Here is a 22,961-nt window from a genome sequence, read left to right as displayed (position 1 = left end):
GAAGCCAGATACCATACTGAAAGGACCCTTAGGCATGTTGTGAGAAACAGCCACTTTGGAAGGTGTCCTCTGCTTTGTGGAGTCTGTGCAGCCCTGTCTACCATCTTGTTGGCAGCCTCATGAGACACTGCACTGAGAACCATTCAGTTAAGGCCCTCCAAGGTTCTTGACCCACAGACACTGAGATAATTAATGTCTATTGTTTTAAGTTACTGAATTTTGGGGGAAATTTGTGATACAGGGTAAATAAATCATAAATGCAGGATAAAGCCTTCCTGATGGAAACTTCCCTTTTGGTGGAGCCTGGCTAGATGACTAAGGTCTGAGAAGATGCCCCACACTCTAGTTCTGTTAAGTTAGGATTTATCCTGTCAGCAACCTATTCAAGTCAGAGGATGTCTTCGACACAGGGGCGTGACAGGATCAGAGTTAATTATCCGTGGCATGAGGCAGACTGGTCAAAAAGAGTGTGAGGGCTTCCACTTAGAAAGGCCTAGGAACAGAAGTCTAAGTAAGAGATGATAAGAGCCTGAACTAAGGCAGTGACAGAGGGGTGGGCACAGAAGGGCTCTCTTAAGGTTTGCTGGTTTTCAGAAAGAATAGCTGGTTTCAGAGCAATCTAGTGCAACCATGATTCCCCACGGACTGTAAGAAAATGTGAGCTACACAACACTATGGCCATACTACCACTACCATCTCGTACATGTGAGTCTACACACTTGCATGAATTAGAATGAGTACTTTGCAGACTACTTCAAAATTAAGAAATGTCTCCAATTAGATTTAATATGAAACATTTGAAATAGTCCTTTATAGAAATTTTAACTTCATGAACCCCCTTCCAAAATAAGCTTTCACCTTCCATAGGAACCAAAAGCCTCACATTTCTCCATTGTACAAATAAAGCCACAGGGATTAAAGAGAATTAAAGCAGGGTGATTTATAGTCGTGTCTGAACACAGGTAACAGATAAATATTGAAATACTGTATGATTCAAACACAGTTTATGACTAAATTAGCACAAGGAGTGGTACTAAATTAGCTAAGAAGGTTTCATCTCCCTGGAAATGATTTCCTTAGGAATATAACAACATCACTTTAAGTATTTCAACAGCTCCAGAAAGAAACCTACATGTAAATGCTAAGCCATGTATGTTTTAAAAGCCATCTTTCTACATAAATGATGAGAGAAGAAAACTTTTTTTTTTGTGGCTGATGTTTGGATTTCATACAACTTATTTTCATTCCCTAATGTTGAATGCACTATATCATCACCATTCATAGCTATATTCCAAAATGTTTCTTCTGCAAACTGGTGTTCTAGTTAGACTGAACATTAATAAAGAATCAGCAAGAATTTAAAACCAGTAGAAAAAGTCAAAGAACCAAATTTTCTTTTCAGAAGAAAAATGTTTTATCAACAGTAGCTTGGGAATCATTACCATTGTTTCTAAAAATTACATTTGAAATGATGCTTTTTTTACATTTACATACCATGTGGAACGGTAGGAGAGATGGTCATCTTCAAATAATTTGATTTAATAAACACTCGCTGAATACTCAAGATCCAAATAATATCATAGGGCACATCCATTAAGAAGAGTGACGTTTCTCTCAAAATAAATGGGAAAATCTAAGATTTTCTTGAGGCAGAAACTGTTGTTCACCATAGCAGTCCAATGCTAACCCAGATACCTGACAAAGGTAATCATTCAACCAGTGACATGGTACATAATGGTCCTAATGCTGGCCTTGTACAAAGGAAAACAGGACTAGCTATTCAAAGATATGCCTCCATGGTGAAAACTCATAAATATTTACAACTGAAGAGTCTTGTGGAAGATGTGAAAAATCCTTAGGTTTAAGGAAAGACAAAAGTAAAAGCGGTGTGAACTTAGGAGAGGCAGCAGCATATTTTAGGAACCTTGATGTAACTATTTTACCAAAAGCACACTGCTACCCCTAGAACTAAGAATACTGCTGTTCAGAATAACAGACATGATGAAAAACAACTTAATGAAGTAATGTTTCTTCAAGAGTGTGCTTCTGGCCTAGACTCTTCAGTTAAACATTCACAAAGGGTGATAAAGAACAAAGAAACCACCACTGCTAGTGCCAGCTTCAGAGCTATTTATTAGCATAATTGTTTCTTTTTTTCTTAAAGATTTAATAACAACTGAAGTATGTACAAAGTCTTACAGCATTTACACCATAAAAAGTTCCCAATTAGTTGACAAAGTCCACTGTGGTGCTACAGAGAACTTCTGAGCATGACAAGAGCAAGGAATCAGACCACTGCATGGCACCCTCAGCTCACTGGGAGCTACGGAAACCACCTGGAGAACAAGTTACTGGGCAAAAAGAAGACAAGGTGATAGGCAGGGCTAGCCACCAGAGGGTACAAGAGCTGCAGAGTGTGGTGTTTTACAGTTCCTAGAAGTGTAACAAAGAGCCACAGCTTAAGAGAATAACATGCAGGTCAACAGAATCACACCGCTTCGATGATTCAGGTACCAAACGTATCCCTCCCTTTTGAATAGCTAGCTCTGGGCTGATATGGCCAGTATTTGTTTTTGTTCATGTCTTCACACAGCTGAAACGTACGTTAGGCCCCACTGCCTCCCCCAAATAAAACCACAACAAAGAAAGAGAAACAGCATGATTAGTAGTTCTTGACCGAAACCAAAACAATAAAACCAGAAGGACAAAAACAAACAAACAAACAAACACACAACATGAAACATTTTTCAAAGAAAAATAAAAAGGTATTCAGTTTCAGCTTTTGGGTGTCCACTTCTGCCCAAAGATTAATACTAGTAGAAATTTTTCAATTATCCTGATCTGAACATCAACACAACCCCCAAATACCTAGACTCCTAGATTTAATCAGCCTCAGTTGTATCTGATTGTCTTTCCTTGGAATCAGCATTACACAGAACCATCAACAGTACTGGACACAAAGTGCAGTGTTGTTGCCCCAATGATTGCTCCATTAATGGCAAGAGAAATTTCAACATGTCAACAACTAACATTAGCCTCACCCCTTTATCCCACAGAAAATCCAGATAGGTTCTACACTTGGTCAGTCACTATCTGGTGGCGGATCCCCCCTTCCCCACTGTTATGGTCTCACAAGTAGGCAAACCGGTTTTATTTCAAAAAGATTCTGCTCTCAACTTAAAGGCCAGTTGACAAAACTTTTAATTAAGACACAATAGCATGGGATATAAAAACACAAGAACCACATAAATATTGAAGAAATCGTATATCATTTTCTGTGTAAACAGTTCTGCTTAAGAGCAAAGCCCTAATTAATTCTGGCCTGAAAGGTGGCAGATGAGTGTTCAGCCCGGCTCTGCAGTGGTGGTGATGAGGAACCCAGGCCAGTCGCCATGTTGACAGGCATGCAACTTGAAAACAGTGCACAACAAGCAACACAAAGAGTGGAGCAGCTCACAATACTTCAAGGAGACCTCACAACCTTTACAACTGCATATGCACAGACAGACCCGCCCCTCCCTCCTTTGCACGCACTGTGTCTCTTACACATGGGACACCTTCTGTGACTCTCTAGCTTGTTTGATGCTATATAACCACTTGATGATCCTAGCATTTCTTTCAATGGCAGAAATGCCATATGGCACCCGGTCATTGGCACTGTCATCATTTCTAAGGTCACTGTTACTGTCCTGAGACTGTTCACAGTCTGAGCTGATCATGCTTGCGCTGCGAAAGTTGAGGGATATGATGTCAGAATTAGCCCTTGCAAAATTTTCCATGCCAAGGTTTTCCAGCTCTTCTGGATCCAGGCCACAGTAGTTGAAGAACCTCTCCACATCTGCGTCCACTCGGAAATACCTGTCACTCAAGTCTGACTTAGACCGCTGGAGGGAAGGCCTCCGGCTGACGCCACAGGCTGGTTCCACCGGGTCGGCTTCCGGAGACTTCATGGCGGAGACCTTGGGCTTGGGAGGCAGCGGTGGCGCGGAGCTACTGCAGGGGATTGCTTTGAGGGTCTTCACGCTGGTCACTTTTCGGATGTCCGAGGAGCTGTGCGAGACGTGGAGGAAGGAATCAGCTGACTGATCCAGCAGCCTCCTGCTCACGTGGGAGCTGCTTTCCTGGGGGCTGCGGCGGCCAGGCGTGGGGTACACCTTCAGGGACTCGGCGAAGGAGTGGCGGTGCAGGTCGGTGGCATCGGACCTGTGTGGAGGCCAGTTTCGTGAGCCGTGCTTGTGACCAGACCCAGAACTGGAGCCCTCTGAGCTATTGATGATGTTCTTCAGAATCTCGAGCTTGAGGTTCTCCCGCTGCACACCACTCTCGGTCTTGGCATGGTTGCCGAACACCTTGAGTGTGGGGCTACCCAGGGCGCGCTTGGCGCCTGGGCACACGGGGGGCTTGGCCAGCACCGCGGGCTTCACTGGCTCCTGCTTGGCGTTGATCACCTCCTGGCTCTTGACGTATTTGGCCTTGTCGGCCTCCAGCCTCTCCACGGCGCTGAGTCTTTTGGGGTTGGGTTCAGCCTGCCTGCGGAAGTAGTCTGGCCCTTTGTTCAGGATGCGCAGGGGCACGGCCGATGTGAAGGTGCCCGCGGGGCTGACCGGCTTCACCATGCTACCTGTCTGTAGCGTCTCCGTGGGCATGGTCGGCGGTCTTTCCCCGGCAGCCGTGGTGGATGCTCTTCTGGGCGCCTCCCGCCGGCCTGAATAGACACATGTACATGAAGCACAAAGGGCAGCGAGGGATCCTGGAATCGGTGTTAGCAGAAGGAGCAGCAGTGCCTCATCTCACAGCTTTTACCGCCACGCTGGCTTTAATGCACTTTTCTTTCCTTCCAGGCGGCCCTGCACAAAGAGGCCACAAGCCACAAGTTCCTTTTAATCGGCTTCTCTGTCTCCTTTCTTCTCCCTGAAGGCGGTGGGAGTCTCCAGGTCTTTGTGTTCAACTGCAGGCAGAGCTGAAACACAAAACAACCAAGGGCGGGTTAGGAGGGGCGAGTGACATCAGGGCTCCAGCAACCGAGCAACCCACAGCGCCGGCGCCTCCGCCCGCCCTGCCTCCGCCCTGTGCCGCCGAGCCGAGGCTATTCTCGGTTAACCGCGGGCGAAAGGGGCGACCTAGAATTCGCACCCCAGCCAGAGCGGATCCCCGGGCTTCCCCAGATGCGGGGATCTGCGAGAGAGAAGGGGCTGAGGTTTCCCAAGCACGCACGAACTCTTTCCAGCTGCCTGCCTCCCTATTGGTGAGAACCGCCTCCTGACCACGCCCAGTTGGCACCGCTTTAAGCGGAAACCCAGGAAATGCTAGCGAAAGGAGGAGAGAGCAGGGCTCAGCCAAGCCCCGTTCTGTTCCCCAGCGCGTTCGATGTTAGCAGCCTTCTTAGAAATCACTTAAGGGCTCCAGGCTGCGACCGACCGTGGGTGATATCTAATGTCAGGCTGTCCCTTTCGCCATAAGCAAGACTGGTGACTCCTTATGACCAGTCTGTCAGTTTCACTTGAAACAATCACTTCCCAATGCTTCAAAAACTGGAAGTAGAGGTAAGAGTTGGAATTGGCAGGGAACAGAACAAAGTTTAGGGACAAGGCAATGTGTTTCAGTCATCTTACTTCTGCCAACCAATACAGGTAAAAACATTCTGAAAACCAAGAACGTATATGAAATTCATTTCATTACATGTTAGCTTACTCTTTGGTAGTAAGAAAACTAGGAATACTTTCAGGTGAGCCATGTGAATACGTGATCTGATTATATAGGCTTCATAATTTCTCACACTTAATGAGCAGATATCAAAAATTTCTTTGTGGTACATGTATTCTCAAGTTTCCTAGAGTAATAGGAGCAAAACCTTAATGCCATTCATATGCTAGTTTATGAAATACAGAATCTGTGTAAGACTTAAGTATTCATGGGACTTAACATGGCTTTCCAAAAATTGGACTGCTAAAACCAAAACCAACCAAACAAAAACCACTACGATTCGAGATTTATCAATACACAATATAAAGTAACCCGTATCCCCAGAACAACAACTCTCATTTTCACTGCTATAGGGGCAGTGACCATTTATCAACCCATCCACATTCCAAAGCAACTGGTTAATGAATGACCTTATCAGTATCTTTGGTTATAAGAGAGCAATGTATCTAATTAACATCCAAAGTAGCTAATTTACAGCATTCATAAGGTGATATTTCTATAAAACTATCAGTAAGAAAATGAAGATAGAGATGAAAAAAGGCTTATATTTTTCTTTATATAATCTTCTGAAATTTTTCACCTCTAAATACAATCCATCACATTTTGTCAGAGTCAATTTTGGTAACGTGAAAAGGGTTTTCCGCTAATAAAAATACATTCCTATGCAAAACTTGAGAAACCCCAAGTCAATTACATGATCATTTCCTTTAATCATGCAGTTCTACTTTGATACCTCAATTTAGTTTAAGAAAACTATCTCCTCCCATGAAGATTAAATGAGATTGTTTCTCTGAGTGTATATTCTGGATGAAATGGCAAGAGGGCCACTCCCAATTCCTTTGCAGAGTTTGTGTCTGCTTATTTACCACCCTGGGTCTCCCTCAATGGATAGATGACCCCAGTTCCCTCTTGGGGCTCATGCTTCTAAGAAGGAGGTCATGTAGAGGCTCAGAAAATGATACCCCAAATCGAAGGTCTCAGCAGCAAATTTCCCCTGGATCTTCTTTTACCTTCCACTTTCCAAGGTAAACCATAGAAACTAGAATTCCCCTCCCCAAACAGTTCACAGAAATCAAATTCTTTTCCCTAAAGCAGCCATAAACCTTGACCTCTTATTCTAATCTTCTCATCTTTCTGGGTAAGAGTTGGCCATAAAGAAATGCTTTCATCTACCTTGCTTGATTGTAGGTCATAAGATCCTCATTCCAGAAAGGGTCCTGCCTTATATCCAGAAGGAAGGAGTATTACACAGGCCAAGAAGAATCAGAACAGACAGGTCTTGTTGGGTTTCCCCCTGTTTACAACCATTAGGCCAGACCCTTTTTGTCTAATCGAATTTCTGTGTATCTGTCCATGCTTCAGAGAATCTAAGCATACACATGGGAAGTTTGCCCTGGGTCTTTGGATCTTCAATCTGAAGGCTCCCATGTCATGTAAAACTATGATTAAGTCAATTGGTTAGGCTTTTTCCTTGTTAACCTACTATTATAGGAGTGTTAGTCATGCCTCTGTATGATGAGGAGCGAAGGGATCAGCACCCTTTTCCACCCCTACAGTAGTACCATCACCACTGATTACTTCAACAGTTTCCAAAGTGCCTGTATGGAGGGGACAGTGACAGGTGATTCGAGGGCAGAGTGAAAGACATGACAGAAAACTGTACCTATCAGTTTTGTGCTTTGAACCAGAGCCAACCTCCAGGGCAGGCAAAGATGGCCCAGTGAGTAGCAGGAGACAGAGCTTGTATCCTGGGGCATCACTAGTTGGACAAGATTCCCATAAACCCTTTCATTAAAACCATTTGGCTCTAAGTAGCTAAGATGAGGGAGTTACTTCCAGTTTCAAAATGGCACAATGGATTATTGGTAAATGGCTGAACTTTTCTATGGCACCTGCTTTTCCTATTCTTAGGGAAATGCTCTTTGGATAATAAGCTGCTATCGTTATAAGGTAATATCCGTAAAAGTGCTGGCCTATGCTTTTCTTCTCACCCTCTTCTCTTCCAGAATTGTCACACTGGGGTCAGAGGCCCAACATGTCAGTGGTACCAGTCCAGCTTTCAGGCATACCTGTCTGCAGGTTGCAGTGGGTTTTGGTGTCCCTCACAAAACTAAATAAAACTCATTATTCTCAATCCACAAGACTGAGGAATACCAGTCGGTCTTCTCAAAGCATTCCCCAGAAAACCCCTTCTCACATTGCTTTCTTTATTCATGAGACTGACACCCTGGGGATAGCTCCTCTAAATTCTCCTGTACCCTCCAAGCCAGGAAGTAATTACTACACATAAAACTAGTGTGAAAGGATTACATTAAAAATAGCAATTATTTGCAACCACTTCACACTTCATTTCCTTTTTGTTCCCAAACCTTCTCTTTCTTCTGCTGTCACTTCCCATTCCCCTAATAATTTTACTATAGCAATGCAAACAACAACAACAAAATTTTATTTTGATCTCTTAAGGTTTTTCCCGGTAGTGCTGGGGATAAACTCCTGGCTTGTGCATACTAGGCACACACACTAGCACTAAGCTGAACCTCCAGCCTCTATACAGCCCTGCGTGGCTCCTGACTTAATGGCTTAGGATGCAGAACACAAGCCTGAGGGAGGGAGAACCTCCTACTCATAAACCACGTTGGCTATCTTCTACTTCAGGTAATGTCCATTTGAAAATTTCATGAAAGGAAAAAAAGGATTGCAGTAATGAAATCTGGTAGAGACAAGGTACAGAATGGCTTGCTGTATCAGGGCAGATGTGAATTCAAAAGCAGTCCGGCTGGGGGTGATGTGGGGCAGGAGGGAGTCATGTCACATGGGAGGAGTCCTAGTCTCAATGAGAGGGCTTCATCAACTAAGCGAGCTAGTTAATAGAGGACACAAGAACAAGAAGAAGGGATATCTTTCACTACTCACTCTAATGGTCTCAAACTTTAACATGCTGGCACATGGCTGGGGATCTTCTGAAAAGACAAAGTCTGGCTCAGTAGATTTAAGAGAAGCCTCAAATTCTGCATTTCTGAGTAGATTACAAGTGATGCTGCTCCCTTTGTGTAACATTAGGGAGGAAGAGGAAGCCCATGCCTGGACTGGAGAGTGCCCTCTAAGAACCTAAAAGCACAGAGGGGATTGGGCAGTTTATATGTGTCTTAACTGAGCAAAGAATCCAGGGCTCTTTAGGCACCAAAAGTTTTAAAAACCAAAGTGCCCTTAATCTTTCTAATTTTCAAATCTCTGATTTTGCCAGCTGCTCACAGGGGTGGTTATGTAAAGACCAGAACCTGCAGCTGATGTATGACACTGGGAAAAATTTGCAAGACTAGAGTGGTCAGGGATGGAAAATGATTCTCCATGCATCTAATCTATTAGCAAAAATACTAAAGCCCAAGTTCCTGTAATCTAGAAAAGGCATGCCACGATGTGCCTGTGAGGTCAGGAAGATGATGAGTGTGTCTTTCCTGGCCTGGGTGAAGGGCTCCCGTCTAAGCACTGCCATGGAGATGGTGCTCACTGTTGCTCAGAAGTAAATCCAGAGCTCTATAGTGCAGAATGTACCTCACGTAGCTCCTGATTTTAAACTTCAGTGCCATAAAACACTGTGGACCAGGTTTAGTCTGTTACTTCTTTACATGGTGCTTCTGGTACATAAAAAGAAAATTAGTCTGTAAGTTTGAAGGAGTTCAGAAAGCCACTGGAGCTGCAGCCAAGTCAGTGGGAACTGAACACACCCACCTGAATTTCTAAGTATATGAAAAAGATCATCTCTTCTGTGTGTCATGACAGAGAATGGGGGTAGAGCAAGCCTGACTACTTCAATCTGAAGTCACCTAACATTTCAGTATCCTGGTTTTCTTATGTACAAAAACAGATGTTTTGGATCTGGTAAACTGGGAAATGTCTAACTCCGACATTCTTTGGGGGTGAATAGTAAAAAGAAGCAATATACCTTTGAAGGTAATGCGATGCTAGAAGAATTGATTCTTTTTTCCCCTTTTTTTTTTTTTTAACTGTTTTCTTTTTTGGTACCTGGAATCGAATACAGGGCCTCTTGCTTGCCAGGCAGGCAGTGCACCACTGAGCTACATCCCCGGCCCAATTCTTTTAGTCTGAGAATGTGTCAGCTCACAACACTTTTACAGTACATGTAAAACTGTCCTCTGAGACATCATTTTTTATAACTTTTGGTCACAGTATTTGTGCTTACCAACTTTAGACATAAAATTCCAATGTGACTAGGGATCCCTTTCATATTTACATTCTTGGTTTTTCTCATGTAGGAGCAGAATCACATCAGCTTCACATGACAAAGCTAACTTTCAAATTATGTACAGAAAATGGGCTTAAAAAGGAATACTTACTGAATTATGGGCTGTCTTCTATCAGTAGATTAGCACCTACTGAGTGAGCAACTGTGTGTAAGACTTTGGAAGTAGAAAATTCACAAATTATTTAGAAAAAGAGTCAAAATACTGGATGGATAGTAATTGAATAATGTAGATGATAAATGTGATGAGACTGTCACAAAGGACTTGAAGATTAAGCAATGGTGAGGAGGGCACAAACTCTACCAAGGGTACAGAGGTGAGGGGACTTATCATCAGGGCAGCTTTTCATCGAGTTCACTGTGCATTTAAGAAGCTTCAAAGACACAGATGGCCCCGGGCGGGATGGGGGCAGGGGGGTGGACAGCAGTGAGAGGATGCTGGGGGTGCTGGTGGGAGGCACAGGAACCGTGGCTTTTATTCAAAGTCAGAGGAGGGTACTGGAGATAATAAGCATTAGAGATACGGTCAGATTTCTGTTTTAAAGAAGTCCCTGGCCTCAGTGTGGTGACAGTAACAGAGGGGAGCGTGTGTGACCACATAGGTCAGAGCTGTCCATGACAGGTGGCAGTAGCTCAGGTGAGTGTCATCTTGCACGGCACTGACTTTAGGGTTGAATCTTGCCTCTGCCCTGTAAGGGCTGAGTAGCCTTATGCAAGTTACTTCATCTTCCTGTGCTTCAGGCTTCCTATCTGGAAAATGGGGATAAGTACAGTCAACTCTCCTCATCTGTCAGTTCCACACCCAAAGGTTCAATCAATACAGATGGAAAATATTTTAAAAATTGTTTTAAAAAAGTTCCCCAAAATAAAATGAATTTGGCACATGGCAAGCACTATGCTGAAACTACTCGAATGAAGTGGTGTGCAGGGCTACCCTGCCGCCGCCTCTGCCACCCCAGCCCTCAGCCTCCCAGTGCTGTGATTCCGTGCTGCACCTTGTTGGTATTCTCTCAACAATGAAGTCTATCAACTATGTGCATTCATACAGATAACCCAGAGATGACTTAGTATATAAAAGGATGTTACATACAAACACCACATCATTTTATATATGGGACATGAGCATCCACAGATTTTGATATTTGAGAAGCATCCTAGAATAAACTAGCTGTGAATACCCAAGGACAAGTGTACTCACCTCTCCTGGGTCAAAATAAGAGCACACATTTTTCTTTGACAACATCATCCTCATCAGAAGCATGTCTTTGGGAGGAAGGGAAGATGGACAGGTTTTTGTTTAGTTTTGTTTTCTGACATAAGGTTTTGCTATGTAGTTCAGTCTGGCCTTGAACCCACCACATGTAGCCCAGGCTGGCCTCAAACTCATAATCCTCCTGCTTTGGCCTCCCAAGTGCTGGGATTACTAGCCACCACAACTGGCCAGACAGTTTTAAGAGGTGTTTGTGAGGTACACTGGGCCAAACCTGGAGGGAGACAGGCTGGGTGAGGAGCCCTGAACTGAGGAGGATTCTGGGTTCCCATCTGGACTAGTAAGAAGTAGCCTGTGGGAAGTAAACACTTGCCACTATAATCTCCTCTCTCTGCCCTCTTTGTACCCCAGGCTTTCACAAAATGGAACTATGGTTCTCCACCAAACTGGCTATGTTCTCACATCCACCTTCCCTCTCCTTGAGGCACCTTTTTTTTTTTTTTTTTTTTTTTTTTTTGTACCAGGGATTGAACTCGGGACAAGCACAAGGCAGGCACCAGAACCATTGAGCTAAATCCCCAGCCCTCCTTGAGGCACTTTTAACCAACAGGGCTTTATAAAACATATTCCTTTAATACAGATCATGAACAGATAATACTGGTGGTTATCACAAAAAATATATATTTAGGTCTGGGGATTTAGCTCAGTGGTTCCACTGCCTGCCTTGCAAGCACAAGGTCCCAAGTTTGATCCCTGGTACAAAAAAAAAAAAAAAATATATATATATATATATATATATACACACACACACACACACACACACACACACACGTGTGTGTGTGTTTAAAGTGTATTCACAAACTAAGCTTTGTTTCTGTGGGTTAAAGGAAGCAATGCCATTCAACATGGAGGACATTCATTTATCCATTTGAATTATTAAAATGTGTCATATTTTTCAATGCTTCCCCTTTCCTTCCCTTCCAAGCACATATAATTACTTTTATTAATCTCTTTTATACACTGAGTAATTTGTAATGAATGCAAACGTAAACTAGAATAAGAAAAATGAAAAGTAAATAGGAGACTAAAATGCATATAGCAATAATTCTTGCATCTGCCCTCTAAAACTGGACAGACAAGAAGAAATCAGAGGGCCAAACATTTGGAAACATTAAGTCAAAACACCACCATCCTTCCAGGACCTTTACTTTAAAATTATTGAATGATGTGTTTCCTTCTTATCTCCATGCTAGAATCCCTCACCATCTATAATTCTGATGGCTAAATCTTCTCTTTATGACCTCAGTGTTGCCATTAGCAATCAGGCCTGAGCTGTAAGTAAAATAAAATAATTTTCTTGCCAACAAAACTATCACTTTGTATATTTGTTGAAACCACAGACTTTTCCTAATGGTACTTCAACTCAATTACAGTATTCTAGACATTTTTTAGCTTATTCTTTCAGTAACAGAATAATGGTAATAAAAAGTTCTTTGGTCCTGAGTTTTTATTATTTTGTTTTAGGTAGACAGTTTAATTTTCCACAAGATGGACAAAACATCCCTCCGCTTTTCAGCAATCCTTTCATGTATATGAGTAGAGGACAGAAAGCAAATGCTGGGACTAGTGGTGTTTTGACGCCTGGGGCACCAACTTTCACCTTCTGATGCTTATGTGGCTATGGATATGGAAAAAGGAATGCTTACCCTGACAGCTCACAAAGCATGCCACAGCATACCTGTATACTGGCACCAAACTTGCATGGGCATTCTGATCAGTGTCAGAAATTGTTTGGGCATAACTGAGAACAGGTTGGGCATCTTGAATCTGAAAATTCTCTAATATCTAACATTTCTTAAGTGCTAACGCGATGTCACAAGTCAAGGTAATTCCACCTGACTTGAAAATTCTATACCTGACCTTATACAACAGGTCACAGCCAAAACACAGGTGCAGTAAAAATAGTCTATAAAACTACCTTCAGTCTGCATGTATAGGACATATATGAAACACGAATGAATCTGCTGTTTAGACTGCAGTCCTCCCTAAGGGCTCTCATTTTACATAGGCAAATATTCCAGAAAATTCTGAAATATGAAACACTTGTAGTCCCAAGCATTTTGGGCAAGTGATACTCAATTTGTACTATGTTACTGCAATATCCTCCAGGTGGCACTGGAACTGGAGGGACAAGTGGACATGGTACAGTTTGCTACCCATAAATTTCTCACATCATGTCAGGTGGACAAAGACAGCGAGTTTCCTGGAATAGGGACAACTTTGCCTCAGGAGAACAGCACCAGGGTATCTAAAGTTCTTCACACTCAGTGCTTGGATACACAGTGGTGAGCCCCTGCCCTGGGCCCTGAAACCTGACAGAGGTCCCTTGGAACTGAAGAGACTGGGCACCAGCTTGCCACTCGAGCTTGAGAGGTGAAAGAGCAGAGCTGGTACAGGACTCTTCAACCAACACACGGGAAGCAGAAGCTGCATTTCTATATGCACCAGATGACGGAGGGTCTTTTGGGCCTTCACATACCCAGGGAAAGGTAGTCTAGGGTTAGCCACAAAAGACACCCCGCCTCCCCGCAAAAGAAAGCCAGCAAGGGTAATACCCACTTGAAGCCCTGCATGCAGGGAAGGCTGTGAGCAGCTACTAGCTGGGGGAGAAGCACAGTTACCTCCCACTAAGGGACAAACACCCCCACCACCCCACCAAGAAGCAGATCTGAAGTGCATGCCGCGCCCACGAAACCAGTGCTAAGAGGCGAGGAGAAGAATCTTCAGTCACTTTCCCCTTCACACTCCGCCCAAACCATGCACGTCACACACCCACACAAGGTCTGCCCTGCAGAAGTTAGAAGCGACACCTAATAATGAGTGGGAGAGGAGCTAGAGGGAAGGAAGGGTTGGCTAAGCCTCCTCCTCTGCAGGTCTTTCCAAGGTCACTCAGGATGGAGCCGGGAGAGGGAGAAGCCAATTGAACCTGGATGCAAGGAGGGAGCTTTAATCTTGACCATGGGCAGAGTTCTTCATGCCCAAAACGGATCTGAGGACTCTAAATTATTTAAGAAGGATGGTAAATGTTGAGTCCTGTCTTGAGATGTTATTCAAGGAATGAAAATTGAATCCAGAGGAGAAAATTCTTATGGCATGGAAAAAAGAATACACTCTCTGTTTACTCCTGAATGAATCCAGCTCAGAAAATAAAATGGCCCCATACAGCGTCCTCAGGTTTTCGGCTTGCTTGCCTGTTTATTGGTGTTTGCATCTTGGCTTCTGAGGACTGCTCTGTGGACATAACCTGGGTTATCCCTTCTCACTCAGAATTCGGTTCAGGAGTCAAATGTACTTACTCGCTGGGTTGGCCACTTACAGCTCTGTGACCCTGGGTAAGTTCCTAAAGTTTGGTGTACCTCAGTCTCTTCACTTATGCAATAGTGATAATCCTGATTCCTCAGCTCACAGGGCTGGTATGTGAACATTGTAAGTGCTTGGCATGGACCTGGGCCCTAAGGAGTTTGCTGAGTAAATGTGGCTTTTATTAAATGTTGTCCTGAGAGTCCACAACTTGGCACTCATAATCACCATCATTAGATTTCAAGTTCTAGGGTAAGTGAATGATCTTTTGTCTTAAAATGATTGCATTACTCTTAAGTGATACAGCCCATGTTATTTTTGTGAAAGTGGATTGACTACGCAGTTTGTGGCTGAAAGGTCACTCATGTGACCCCATTTTTATTTCAGTTCCAAAGAAAATATGTGGTTTCAAATTTCAAAGCAAACAGTTACGGGAGTGGAACAGCTAGAGTAAACAATAAAACCATTATTAAAAACGAAATCAAACCTAAAAGTTAGTAGAAGGAAAAACAACAGGTCAGATCTCAATTCCTTATGGGTTCTTTAGATTAGTATCATTCTCCAAGGTCATTTAGGAAACCTGTTCACATACTTCATTTTTGCTTGTAGGTAAACTATTATAAAAAATATGATGGGTTTTTCTCAAAATATATTCCTCCACTTATGACAATTAAAATGAAATAGAGAATCAGAAATAAACAACCCATGTCTGGATCAACCTTCTTCCTTGGCCTAATGTAAAGAAGGTGTTTTTACAAGACCATTAACTTGTACTGATACGGGGGACTCCTGACTTTCACCTGGGATTACAGAAATCAGTGCTGCTTGTAGCCAGTGCCAAAAGTTGTCTGTAAATATATAATGAGGAAAATTACTGTAAGTAATTAAACAGTAGGGCTACCCAAAATCCTAATAAAAACCCAACTGGACTGCCTGCTTCATCTAAACAAACCCAAAATGACCTCATTGTCCGCCAGCTTTGTTGCCTCCTGGTGAGACAGCTCTAACTTCAGCTGTAACAATGTGTGAGATGATGACTAAACTCTAAAGGAATGTGGAATCCACAGATCACTGTCCTTTGCTGTAGACTAGTCCACTCAACTCACAGGTTTCAGAAGTCTTGCTGGTGACTGTGGATCAGAGTCAGCTGGTCTTGCCGACTTGGTGAAGCAGGAGCAGCGGCCAGCAGCAATAATAACTCCATGGACTCAATGATTAGGAACTGTACAAGTAATTCATGGAGTTCTTGTGGCACTGTGCTGAGAGTTCCCACTCAGGAGCTCATCCAGCTCTTTAAGCTCCTTAAGAGATAGTCTGATCTTACATAAAAAAGAAGGTAAGCGTTGGTGCACAGCACACAAAGGCCAGGATCCATGGATGCATGGATGTGGGAGCCCAAGTCCAGTTCTTCCATCAACAATGATCTTCAGTATTTGCTCTTTGCATACCACTGCTTTTTCCTTTAAATGTGTAAACTCATAACTTAAGGCAACTGTACCAATACAATAAAAAAGATTACTATGGCAATATAGACAGAATGTTTATTTCTGAAAAAAATTTAATTTATCATGAATGGCCTTGGAGCAAAGAATAACATTTGCTCTCAAATAAGTATTAAAATATATCATAATAAAACTATGAAACATTTAAACTTGAGAGGAGAAAAATAAAGCAGCATTTGGGGGGCAGAGATGGACTCAATCTGCTATGAGAGTATTAGACAAATTTTTATATAGGTAATCTTTAAAAATTACCGATTGATAAGGACCATTTCTTATTATGCACATATGGTATCCCCAGAATTGTACTAATGCCTTTCATATGTTTTTAACTTCAATCTTTTTAATACAGATGTTCCTTATCTCACAATGGGATTATATCCTGATAAACCTATTGTAAAGTGAAATATCACAAGTGGAAAATGCATGCAATCCACTTAACATACCAAACATTTTAACTTAGCAACACAGTGTGCCATACACTGTTGGTTGTTTTCCAGTGTGACTGCATGGCTGACTGGGGGCTGCAGCTCTTTGGTGTTGTCCAGGATTACAAAATATGATTGCATCACATACCACTAGTCCAGGAAAAGATCAAAAGACAAATCCAAAGGACAACTGAATGCATATAATTTGCACCACCATAAAGTCAAATACTCCAACTCAAACTATCAGAAATTGAAGACCATCTATATTTCTAACGCAGGTGTTATTAACCCCATTTTATTAGTACGTGTTTGTGGCACATCATGAATACATTCATTGTGGTACATATACATGACACATATTATTTCTTTTTAAGTCCCCTTTTCCTCTACCCTCTCTACTCCTTCCATCTCTTAAGTCTATTTCCTATTTGCCAAAGCTTTATCTCCCTATTTCCTATTGTCTATTATTTTGCCTTTTGATTTATTTGTACTTTCAATTTCTCATACAAGAGAAATCATATGGTTTTTATGTGCCTGATTTTTCATTTAACATGGTCTCAAGATGCACCCATTTTCCTACAAATGATTCAACTTTATCCTTCTTTATGGAGTAGTATTCCACTGTGCATAAATAACACATTTAAAAAAATCCATTTATCTATTGATGGACAGACAGACAGGCTGCTTCTAAGATTTAGCTATTATGAATTGTGCTGCTATAAACATGGGTGTGCATATATTACTCTAATATGATGCCTTTCACTCTTCAGGAAGATACCCAGAAGGAGAATAGCTAGGTTGAACGGAAATTCTATTTTACGTTTTTAAACATTAAATGTTTTAAATCATACTGATTTTCATTACAATTATACTAGTTTATATTCCCATCAAGGTAGAAGAGTTCCTTTTTCCCCTGCAGCCTTGCCAGCATTTTGTTATTATTTAGTTTTTTGATGATGACCGTTCTTTTTGGAGTAAGATGAAATCTCAGTGTTGTTTTAATCTGCATTTCTCTAATGTTGGATTTTTTTCATGTATTGGTTATTTGTACTTATTTTGACAAGTGTGTATTCACTTCAGTTGTCCATTTTTGGGGCCCTTTTATTTTGGGTGGCCTTTTTTGAGTTCTTTGTATATTCTAATTTCTAATTCTCTGTCTCAGGTGTAGCTGGCAAAATTTTTTCCCCATTCTGTACATTGTCTCTTTACTCTGTTGTTTCTTTTGCTGTGCAGAAGCTTTTTAATTTGATGTAATCCCATTTGTTGATTCTTGATGTTATTTCTTGTGCAGCTGGAGTTCTGTTCAGAAAGTCCTTGCCTATGTCTATGACTTCGAATTTTACCTACCCCCAAAGCATAAGTATTTCTATTTTAATACTTAGATCTGTAAACTATTCTGATTTTAGTTTAATACATAGTGAAAGATGTTGGTCTAGCATCAGTCTTCTGGATGGGAACAGCCAATTTTCCCAGCACTGTTTGCTAAAGAGGCTATCTTTCCTCCAACATAAGTTTTTGGGCCTTTTGTCAAAGATCAGGTGACTGAGTGTGTCTGGGGTTGTTTCCGCATCCTCTGTTTCATTCCACGGGTTCACATGTCTGTTTTTGTGCCAAGTACCGCATTGGTTGTTTTTTTTTTAAATCACTGTAGCTGTGTAATATAACTTAAAATCTGGGAACTCTAATTTAAAGATGAAGAAGCTGATATCCAAAGACACTTTGAAAGTTGTCTGAGCCCAGTGGCAGAGTTCCCACCCAGAAGTGGGTGCTGGGATGCCTTGTCCTATCTCTCCGAGTCACACAGTTGCCTCAGCTCCTACAAAGATTTCTGGGAAGTAAGAAATGTATGTTTAAATGTTTCATATTTAAATTATATGCCTCAGGGATCCACACATTATACTTTAGATCCTAAAATATACTCTTTCGGCCATTCATTGTATTCCTACAGAAGGTGGAGAGAAACCAATCTCTTAGATACTCAGTACCATTGTTTTACATTTCTATTCTTTACACTACTACCTGCAGATATATCGAAGTTGGCTAAACTCAGATGACAATAATGAAAGATAGTTTAAAAAGCAATATATGACTGGTTTTATTTTATTTTACTGCACAGAGCATCTGGAAAGAAGCAATCACATGCCTTTTGTTGCTATTTTTGTTGAAGTCCTCAGCTATACACATAGTAGGTACTCAATAAAATATTCAAAGGATATTAAATGGTAGTTGGTAGAGTACAAGAATGCCTTTTTATGTTGTAAAGGCCTAGTGAAGATATCAGACAAAAACCATGGGAAACACATGGAGATTAAATGATACCTTTCTGAATAATTAATGGATCACAGAAGAAATCAGGGAAGAAATAAAGTTGCTTGAATCAAATGACAATGGAAACACAGCATATGGGACTATGGGACTCAATGGTAACAGTCCTAGAAGAGAAGGTCACAGTTGTATATGCACATAAAGAAAGGACAGAGGGACACCAAGTAAATAGCCTAATGCAGCTCATGCTCTTAGACAAGAATAATCGAAATCTGGAACTAGCAGAAGGAAACAAATGGTAAAAATCAAAATGGAAATAATGAACTTGTGACTAAAAACCCAATAGAAAAGATCAATGAATCAGAGTTGGTTTTTGGAAAGAATGGGAAAGATAAAGAAGTAAAAAGGACCAGATTAGATATGCATAGGTAATCAATTCTCCCATGATTAATGTATTTACTATGTATCACAAAAATATATTCATAAAAAATTGAGAAAGACATTTTAAAAAAGAATGATTATAAATTTGAAACAATACTCAAAATATCACCTTCTAATTGGAGATTATGGTGTGATAGCTCACAAATATATACAAACTGTTTATACGCAACTTAATAAACACATTGATACTACACTGTGCTCATTAGAATACAAATAAGGTGCAAACAGACATCAATGCAAGGTAGAACTGAACTGCAGAACCAGTAAGTTCACTAAAAAAATACTGAATACTTTTGATGTAATTTGCCAAGCAACACCTAGAATTATTCTCCATCCCTTGAAGAGCTTTTGGTGAAACAGTTGTTGGAATAACTGGTTCTGTCCCTTGAGTGTACTCTGGAAAGACAAACAGTTTTTTTATTTTTTGCATTTCTAAGGATTCAGACTGAACTGTGAGATAAATAATTACCTTCAAAATAAGACGTGTAAGATGATAGATACCTATTTTTACAGCAAGTTATTTTAATCTCTTTAGCACTTAACACATCTTACATAAAATTATTTTCAAGCCCAAAGTGGGACAAGGAAAGGCTATGCCACAATTTGCACTTGAAATACTATTTTTGGCCCCAAGTGACAAGGAGCTCAGGAATAACTAGCAAGTTCGCTCCACCTTGCCCATGCCCCCTCCAGCTCTGCTTCTGAGCTTGCTGGAAGGAAAGCAGCAGGCAGCAGGCAGCAAGCTGGCTTGAGGGGCTCTGCAAGGCAGTGTAGTCTTGTGTAGCACAGCCACAGAGAGGGCAGACATGTAATATCAGGTCCCCGAATGGGGTCTGTGGTCATGCCCTCTCCCCTTTTCCAACCACTCCTGTCAGCAAGATGCCCTCCTGTTTTTACGTTCTTCTCTTCCCAGATATCTCCTTGCCCTCTCAGAGTCTTCCAAGCTGAAGAAAGTCACCAAACCCAGCGGGAAGCCTTTCGGACCTATTGCCCCGCATCGTATCCGTCCTCCCAGAAACTCCCTTCCTGTCCCTCTCTCCAAGCAGTCGTCAGGACCTTTCTCCCCAGCGAGGACCTGAGGACAACTGCCTGGCAGCTAATGCTGGTGGAGAGCAGAGTTTGGAACTTCTGGTAGGGATTTTTGTCTGATGTGTGTGTTCATTTCAGGATGTCTTTGCCTCCAGACAAATAAAACAAAACCTAAAATTTTCATTTAATGTATTAGCAAGATGGCTTTGCTCAGTTCCTCCTTCTGGATCTCTGCAGCCAAAGAGAAAAAGGGGAAAAAAAGTAAGCACGCTCACTTAAGTGGCTCCCTAAGGATTATGATCATCTAAAACCTACATTAAGAGTAATCTGATAAATATTTAAAATAAAAAACTACAGACATTACTAGGAGGACAAACCAATCTTTCCCTAGATCTGAAAACACTGCCTTCAACAAGTACTAAAACAGAATGCACCTTTTACACGCTTCATCCATGCTTTTATTTTGAAAGGATATATGCCTCTGTCTAGAGTCACTTTTAAGCCTTTCATTCCTATTTACTAAAGAAAAATGAATTCCCAAAGTGAGAAGAGGGAGCTGGCTTTTAAAAAGAGGGTTTAAAAAAATTCACCCTGGCTTTGTTGCTGGTCTTTAATGAGAAGTGGAATTTTCTGTTGTATTTTAAAAAACATAAGAAAAATTTTGCTTGCGGTAAAAGATAACTGTGCAGTGCCTCGTGAAAACGCTCCCGTTTTTGATTGGGGTACCGTCACCTTAGTCCAGTGGGGGCGAACCTATGGCATGCACGCTGCAGTGGGCCACCACTGAAAGTTCTGGCATGTTCGCATCACTGCCTTAGTCCATGAAGAGAAATGCCTTGGTCACCGAGCACTGTCTCTCTTTCATCCAGCAGACCACATGCCAGGCTGAATACGTGTCTTGTTGACCAGCACTACCCTGCATGTGTCACTGGGGCAGAGGTAACATGGCGAAGCAGAGGCTTGGAAGCTCCAAGGGGGCCTGAAGTTGCCGAATGGCGAGGACTTGCTCTCTCCCTTGGGCAGGCTGCAGTCAAGTCTGCACTTCCACTGCTCTGCACAGCCATGGGAACATCGTAGCTGCAAAGGCTGGAAGGAGGGAAGAGGGGCCAGCTCCGCCAGCTGTGATGGTACATGGCTGTAATCCCAGCACTCAGGAGGCCGAGACAGGAGCACGGCGAGTTTGAGCCCAGCCCTGGCAACTTAGCGACTTAATGAGATCCTGTTTCAAAATTTAAAAAGGGAGGAGGACAGAGGACATAGGTCAATGGGGAAAGGTCCTAGGTTCAATATAGGTACCCTCCTGCCTACCCCCTCCCCCGGCAAAAAAAAAAAAAAGGAGCCAGCTTTGAATATCAGCCAGCAGGGAAGGCAGGAGAGAACATGGCTGGCACCCTTGTCACCATCCCCAGTCCATGAGATGTTGGGCTACTTTCACAGGAAGACCTCCTCCTCCATGGTGGAAAGGATGTGCAACCAACACAGGCAGAGGCCATCAGCAGCAGCACCTGCTGCACCAGAGGATACAGCAGTGCGGGTAGGAAGAGTCAGGACAATATCCTGAAAACTTGGTGAACAGAGACAGACATAAAATATAAGAATAAGCTCAAAGAATCCAACATGAGGCAGTGACAATCAAAGTTCTTCGTTTACTGAGATTTTTCCTAGGGGCTCTCAAAATGTCAGGATACCTTTCTTGGTGGAAGATAAATATTATAATATCTTGCTATGAAAATAAAAACATCTTCTGAGCAAAAGAAAGATAATAATGTAGTCATGACCTAATCAGATAAAAATTAGACTATCCTCATGAAGCCTGAGCCTATCCCTCAGTGAGTCTACAGAAAGGCATGGATCCTTCCTACCATGGAAAGCCACTCAACATGACAGAGACAGCTTCCCACAAGTTCTGCCTTCAGGAGAATGATCTCAAAGGGGACATGCTTACTCAAGTTCATGTAGACAAAGCACCAGAAAGCAGGAAAATTCCACTTCTCAATCTGTTCATTCACAGTATGTTTATTGAGCATCTGCTATATGCCAGGCAAAGAACAAAATGAACAATAAATGAACCTCACATATATGACAATAAATAAAAAAGTAGTATAATAAGCATTGATATTAAATAGAAAAGCAGAATAAGAATTTACTAAAGTGGAAATTACTATTGACTTCCATAAGGCGAGTTTGGTAAAGCTACTGAAGGGATTGTTGAGGGCTGGTAAGCAGTCAGGAGAGGGTTTTTATTTCAGGACAGCAGAAATGATTTGTATTTAGGGAATAACTCACTGGGAAAATGCATATAATATAGGACATAATTTATACTAATGTACTGAAAACAGATGAATAAAAACACGAGTCAAAAATTTTAACAATGGCTTACAGATTTCAGAAGGTTGAATGGCATTTTTATAATTAGCCTGTGACACTGGGGGAGACCTCTGTAAATGGCAATGGCTCTACAGGAATGCTAAGGAAAGTCTTGCGGTGGGTCCAGGCATGCATCTACACCAACCCCTCTGAGCACAAGGGTGGGCACACGGCAGGGAGCAGGTGGGCAAGGCCAAAAGATGAAAAACAGCAATGTTACTAGATGGTGATGAATCAGCAGTTATGCTCTACTGCAGATTATGAACCACCAGAGACAAAAATCTAATAGTTACCAGAAGCTGCAGCTCTCTATTTGCAGAGGTCTCCTTCTGCCAAAAGCAAATCAGCTGATAAATGATAATTTTATTGTGTACAAGAGAGAGCACTGCTTCTGAAAA

The 22,961-nt window shown here is 42.0% G+C and overlaps 1 protein-coding gene across 1 annotated transcript; it reads right to left on the bottom strand.

The window, feature by feature from the left end:
• Nucleotides 1–2,110: 2,110 nt before the first annotated feature.
• Nucleotides 2,111–4,646, bottom strand: Fam110b (family with sequence similarity 110 member B). Its single transcript, XM_087190337.1, has one exon. It carries the CDS (start codon nucleotides 4,644–4,646, stop codon nucleotides 3,543–3,545), a length of 1,104 nt encoding a protein of 367 aa, XP_087046463.1. The 3' UTR covers nucleotides 2,111–3,542.
• Between the last annotated feature and the right edge of the window lie 18,315 nt (nucleotides 4,647–22,961).

Source organism: Heterocephalus glaber, unplaced genomic scaffold (genome assembly GCF_053883595.1).
Source record: "Heterocephalus glaber isolate CG9 unplaced genomic scaffold, H.glaber_assembly_v1.0 deba00001553, whole genome shotgun sequence".
NCBI classification, from domain to species: Eukaryota; Metazoa; Chordata; class Mammalia; order Rodentia; family Bathyergidae; genus Heterocephalus; species Heterocephalus glaber.
The sequence above is the reverse complement of the archived record's forward strand: the minus strand, read 5'-3'. Positions and strand labels throughout refer to the sequence as shown.